Raw genomic sequence first — 7,070 nt, 5'->3', positions numbered from 1 at the left:
AAAATAATAAGAATGCAATAACAACAAATAGTAATAAACTTTTAATTTAACAATCAATATTTTAGGATCAATTTATTCTATGATTGAATTTAATCTTACTTTATTGACATGACAAATAAATGACATACTAGTAGTGATAAAAAAAGTAATAATAATGCAACAATAATAAGCGGTATATTTCATAATCCACATTTATGACTGCCATCTCTCTCTCTCTCTCTCTCTCTCTCTCTCTCTCTCTCTCTCCGCCTCTTCCTTTAACTGCTGGGGGGCGTGTATTCATCCGCGCACACACATACCGATCGACATCGCGCCGTTTTTATCTGCCTCACCAGCTCCGGTTTCCCCCGTTCAGCCTTTTCCCCCGTCAACCACCGCCATGTTTTTCTGAGGCAGGATGACAGCAGAGAGCGAGTGCAGACGAAGACGGATAAAAGACTGAAAAACCGTCGAGTTACAGCATTATTCGACCAGGCGACGGTCTATTTTTTACTGCGGACTCGCGCGGAACTCTTCTCGGTACATTTGCGAATTCCAAGGGCTGAATTGTAGTATTATTTTGTTTTTCTATGGCGTAGGCACATTTTTGTCCTAATATATATCCTTTTTTTTATTCCAGGATGGGAGGGGGTCCTCCCACATAAATATAAAATCCAGAAATTATAATTTCCTTGAAGTTTATACCATGAAAAAGCAAGAAGTGAGAAGCATTTCTGAAGAAGAAGCGATTCCTGTCTGCTTTTAACTACCTCTACTGGCGAACATACAGGAATAACCAGACGGGCGATCAACTGCTTTACCACAAGTCACCTGCTGTCAAAACTTTGTTTCTTAAAGCAAACTACACCGAAGAAAAAAGAAACTACATTTAATCTAAAGTGAATAGAGCACATTTCAAAGATGACGGGCAACATCCCTGTTGACATGGTAAGAATTTACCCACTTTAAAGATTTCATGGTGTTTACATTAAATGTTGGTTCTTTCTTTGACAAGCTTGAATCAGTTTCTATAGACCATTTTAAAGAGATGTAAACAAAAACAATGTTCCCAACATATTTACTGATTTACAGTTTAATTTCTATAGCTTTCGAGAATCCAAAAAGAGACACATATTAATAAATAATGTCATGTTTTAACAAAGTTATGATTGAATTGCCTTTTGTTACAGTTAAGAAATAGTTTTATAACAAGCAGGACATATTCATGGATCAATGACATGAGCACATTGAAATGGTTTCAACATCACTGCTCTGCTAAATTAAAAAGTCTAAACTCATACTTTATATTTTTTGTTGCTTAATCTTGTACTAGTCACAATACTAACATTGACAGACCATTATTCAATTGTGGTAACAAATTGCTTTATTTTACTAGACAAGAATGGATTCGATTTTAATAACAGTTACTACAGTTTAATAGTACTAATCAATACTAGTACCCTAGTCTGGAACTAAACTAGGAAGGTTGCCAACAGCTCATTAAATATAGTAGAATTTAATAAAATATTTAATCTCTTACCTAGTACCAAATAAATAGTACATTGGGATTTTGACTATTAGAAATATTGAACGGACACCAGAAACAATGTTAGATTAAATTTCTTGGTTTCTTACTAGTAAAAAGTCTGTTTATATTAATGTTTATTGGTTACTTACTGTTCAAGTACTTTAAAAACAAGTTATAGTTAAATGAATGTGCCTAATGTTTGTCATAGGCTAAGGTCAACTGACTCATTGTTATTTTGGATATTGATCAATCCCGGACAGAAGTGAAGGGTTGTGTTATTAAATGCCTCGGATCACTTTTTGCTCTTCCGGCAATAACCCCATCAAAATTCCACCTCTATCAGGAAGGGCAGTAGTGTAAAGATATCCTATCTGATGGCTTACAGTGCTTTTCTGACTGATAATAAGGAAGCGTGATCGGGAAGACTTGAAAACACTCACACCTTCTTGTTTGCGAAACTCAAAAACACCCCAGAATGTGAATCAAAGCGAATAATCAAACCCAAAATCGAATCTTGCTCTCCAGGGGGATGATGTCATTGGCTTTGTTTAATCCTCATTGCATGCTTGTGAAATGACATTTTCAAGCTTTGCGCTATGATGTAAGGCTATAATAGATTGAGACCTCTGAACCCGTGGGTGGCGGGAGTACTGCTAGTACTCGCCAGTGTCCAGAAGGTCGGTGGTTTGGCTCCAAGGACGTTGGAAATCAGCTTATATGCAATAAACTACTGTCGTGATTGTGTGTGAAAATATTGAAACTAATATCAAAACAAATTGGAGCTCCTTCTGTCAGTGCCAGACTGTTACACTGTGTCCCAGTGTGCTAGTCAAGCATGCTTTGGACATGCCAAACAGCTGATCTGGCTGTCAAACTCGAGAGATGCCAACGCTCTGACATTGCAGAGACTCTGTTTGATGTAATGTACGCCGAGGGCTGATGTGCTTGGCCTTTACCATGCACATTCTCTTGTCCTTCTGTTTCTCCATTCAGTAGCACTGCAATGTAAATCTGACCATCAGAAAGGCTTCCTTGGCAAGTTTATGTAATAAAAGAGCAACGACATGTGCTGTTGATTGATTTTTTTTAGAGGCAAAAATGTGAGCCGACCCTGATGATGACGATGCATCTCTTGACGTCTCTACAGGAGGAAAGGTTTTTCTCACACTGTGCTGGAGAGGGATCAAAGTGTTATATTATAGCTAGCACAAAGTCAGGTATTGATTATGTAAGCTAGAGTTAGAAGGTTTTTAATGTTGTCATCAGAGCTTGAAATGAACATTTTTGCCACTCTTGCCAAAAGCCGAAGAAAATTTACTGCGCATAAATATATTTTTAGAGACCATAAAACTGTGTTTGCAATTATTAAAAATTTGAAAGAACAAATGGGTGAAACACATTTAATTGCAATTATAGTTATTATTAATTATAATAATAATGCAATCAATTTCTACATTAAATATTAAAAATAGTTATTTAAAAATACAATAAATTATTATTATTTTAGATATCAACTGTGAAGTTACCAAACTATTAAAGGTTGTTAAAAAATGTCAGTGCATTAGGTCATTTATTCATACAGTATATTTACAATGCACTCTTATATGGTCTGTTTACACCTGTCAATTCATGTGTTTTCTCTGATAAGATATATATATAGATTTATTTATTTATTTATTTATTGGGAATTTGATTCAATTAACAATCAGCAATATAAATGATGATTCCGATCTTCAAATCCTCTTCTATATGCAAATTTAACTATGATGTCAACTAAAGTGCCACATTTTATTTAATTATATATATTTTATTTAAGCTATATGTCTTATTCAGCATACAAATGGTTTCACATGCAGACTTCAGGAGGCTTCGTACTTCACAATAGGCATGGGTTGGTATAAGATTCTGACGTTATGATAATCTTGGATAAAAACATCACGGTAATGTGATTACTGCTCTAAAATATGTTCTTTTGAAATGTCTGGAAATAAAAGTACTTTTTCCCACTGAACACAATATATTTTATCTTAAGACTTATTTATTATGATGTGGAGGGTTCTTTCTGCTGGAGATACTGTTGTCCTAAAAAACGAAATAAAATTGTAAAAAAAACCAAACAAACATACATCTTAGAACGGTATAACAGAAAATTATGGAGGTTTTACAACCTTGACTTTTCCAAACCAAACTTTTCATCCCATGCCTACCGCATAAGCACTCAAGGCCAGGCTCCACGATTACTGTCATTATAGACTATCTATGCTTTGTCTTACAGATATGTGCAAGATATCATTCAAAACTTTAAAGGATTTATATTAATTTGTGCATAACATACCATCCCAAAATCAAAACCCTGTGCATTTGTAAACAAACAAAATGTTATTATTTTTCTTCTCCATCCACTAAGATACTACAGGTGCGTGATGCATCTCTTTTGTTAATGCTGCCACTTGATATTATTACAATGTATATTAGTAACAATGCATTGGAATTTCATCATTTAACATTATAATATCATTGGATACTGACCGGTCAAAATAAAAAAAAATAAGACGAAACAAACATCTGTGGTGTTGCATACAGCATTTGAGCTTTTATATCTGTAATGTAGCCCAAAACACGCTCAAGTAAAAAAAAAAAATTACATTTTAAAAGGAGTAAAATTTACATATGTTTTTAACAACCAGATACATTTCAACCTGTCCAGTTTCATCAGGAATGTGTCCCAGATAGGGCTGTATGACTTTAGCTAAAATGAAAATTATGTTTTTTTTTTTTTTTTTTTTAAATTGTGAAGGTTATTACGAGTAGGCTTTTATTTCTGTTAATTCTCAAACTTGGTAAAACCACAATGATAATATTAGAACTATATGTAGGTGTACTGTTGTTTAAAATGCTAAATTATATAGACTTTAAATTTGTCCTGGTTGTTAATGCACGGTAAAGAGATTACGTCAGAATACAACTATTCATAATTCTAAAGTTGAATTATTGTGTTTGAGACTTATGCTTGCAATCTGTCATTGACAACATTATTAGACAATTACTTTCACTGGTAAAATCATTTGTCATCAGATTTTCTCTCGCATTATATTCAAAATTATATAGTCTAGAGTAGTTATAGTGACACTGTTAAACATTTATTTTCATGCACTACACTCTATGTTCGCAATGAGAGAAAAAAAAATCAAATGCTTGTTGTAATTATTACTCATTTTGCGGCCACGAATACATCATTATATGAAGACTGAAATGACATTTTTGGGTGAATTATATTTTCTAAATACAGTATGGGACTCTTTCAATATCATTTGGAGGTGTCCACTTTGCTGTGAAACATATGTAAAACAACGTGAAGACTTGCGCAACCTTCTTTATGAAAATATAATTGGCTGAATTGTAAAAATGCTGGATTAAGATTGTGTGGTGGGTCGAATCGACATCGCAATCTTTTTTAGATTAATTGTGCATTCCTAGTCCCAAACCACCATCTGAAATGGTTTGAGCGATTGGATTTACATCCGTCCATTTATAGGGTTTACACCTGCCCTTCACAATTATACAGCTATCTGAAAAAACAACACACAAAGTGACCATGTGTAAACAGCTTCATAAATTTCTCACACTTTTTAAAAATTTATTCAATAAAATTATCTTTCAATTGCCAAATAGCAACTTTTATTTACAATAGCAATTACTCTTATTTGAAGCATGATGAATGATCATTTCATTCCTTGGTTCTCTTTGCAAATTTTTTTAATGGCCAAATCTAATTGGAAATACATTTTAGATGGATTTCAGCAAACATGCAGTGGATAATCCTTTGCCAGTTTTGAAATGAAGGCCTCATTGGCAACTTTAGTTATTAAAACAGCAGTGTCACAAATTGTTGATTGATTTTAAGGGCAGAAATATGAACCGACCCCGATGATGACTATGCATCTCTTTATGCCTCTACAGGAAGAAAGGTTTTTTTCTCACACTATGCAAACACGGACCGAACAAGGAACAAACTGTTATGTTACAGCCCAAAGTCGGGTATTGATTATCTAAGATAGCGTCCGTAGGTTTTAAAAGTCATCTCTGAAAACTTCAAACAGCCAAACGTCATGGGAAATATTTTTATAAAGGAACGATTAGAAAAATCCATTACAAGCTTTAAAATGAATTAAGGTTTCTTTAAAGTAGAAGCTGCATGACGTTTATCTGTGTCGAGTTTAGTTGTCTATTTTTGGTTTCCCAGAGCAGTGCATTCAGATTTGGGATGAGGTGAAACTTTGAATCATTGTGTGGTCTCCAGCTGAGGGGCATTCATTTTGGGGGGTAGGGTTGTCAAACAATGGCAGTGTTTGTGTGTGTGTGTGTGTGTGCATGCACATCTTGTGGGTGGGCATTTTAATGAATGGGCTTTTTTCTCGAGAGCTCTCACTGTTTCAAAGCAGTGAGACGTTGTGGAAGCCTTTCGCCTATAGGTGCTACATCAGATATGCTCTTTTACAAGAGTCAGCTTTGATCATTTGTGAGACAGAGGTGTGAAGGAGAACTCTATACTCCCTGACAGGACCGTGTCACTTTGTGTGGTGTCATGTGGTATTGTGTCCTCTGTGTGTAGGGGGGAATTATTAGAGGATGCCATCAGGAGGAATGGCAAGTAGAGACCTTCGCTGTCAGTGTGGTCCACACATTGAGTAGCATTGCTCAGCAGTTTCACAAGTTTAAAGTGTTATGTAAAATGTTAAGATGCTTGATAAATCTAAAGGCCAAATAAAATTATAGTGAAACCAAGCAATTCCGCGTTTATATTATTATAGTTTTAGAAAACGTCAGAACTATGAGACGTAAACTCTTTGCAGGAAAACTTAGAGCTGGGCAATAAAATTGTTATCGATATTTATTGACCGAACACCATTGTCAATATCCATTAAAAAAAAGATTTGGTATGTAGTTTCGATACGAGTCGCTATAGTTATATTAAAATGTGGCCAAGCTTGGAATGTAAGCTTGTAATTTCCAATGGAAGCGCGCGGCTTGCATGCATTTTCCAGCTGCACCTAGTTAAAAAACATCTGAACTTTTCTGAATGACAAAAGCACACCGCTATTCATGTAAGTAAAACTAACCAATCTGCTTCACACTTTGTATGGAATATACACATTCAGTAATAACGGCAGACAAATTGCCTCAGACAAACACAGCGCATCCAAACACTGCAGTGGTTTTTACTTATTTTCCTTAAACTTGCATTAGTTCTTCAGCAATGATTTGTCCATTTATCCTCCTCTGTAAAAATGGTTGATGATTGGCTAGTTACGAGATATGCTAGGGAATCGCAAGGAATCCACACCCTTGTCACTTCAGGTCAGAATAACAACACATGCGAAAATGAGTGTCTTGGCAAGCAGCAGTGAGGAGATTGTAAATAAAAAAGGATGCAAGGATGTTGCCAGAGTGGCTTTTTGGTTTCTTTTCTAGTGCATCCCAGTCACTTAACTCCATTTTGTAACATTTTATTTATCAAGTTTAAGAGTCTCTTTAACACTTATGTTTATTTTATTATGAAGAA

At 34.9% G+C, this 7,070-nt stretch overlaps 1 protein-coding gene across 1 annotated transcript in view; it reads left to right on the top strand.

Annotated features, from left to right (window-relative positions):
• Positions 1–311: 311 nt before the first annotated feature.
• ubl3a (ubiquitin-like 3a) overlaps positions 312–7,070 on the top strand; it is a 43,132-nt gene continuing 36,373 nt past the window's right edge. The window contains 2 exon segments of the mRNA NM_212686.2: positions 312–519; positions 620–927. Of these exon segments, the coding sequence (NP_997851.1) occupies positions 901–927 (27 nt within the window). The 5' untranslated portion in view covers positions 312–519; positions 620–900.

This window comes from Danio rerio, chromosome 10, assembly GCF_049306965.1.
Source record: "Danio rerio strain Tuebingen ecotype United States chromosome 10, GRCz12tu, whole genome shotgun sequence".
In the NCBI taxonomy this organism is placed as follows: domain Eukaryota; kingdom Metazoa; phylum Chordata; class Actinopteri; order Cypriniformes; family Danionidae; genus Danio; species Danio rerio.
The sequence above is the reverse complement of the archived record's forward strand: the minus strand, read 5'-3'. Positions and strand labels throughout refer to the sequence as shown.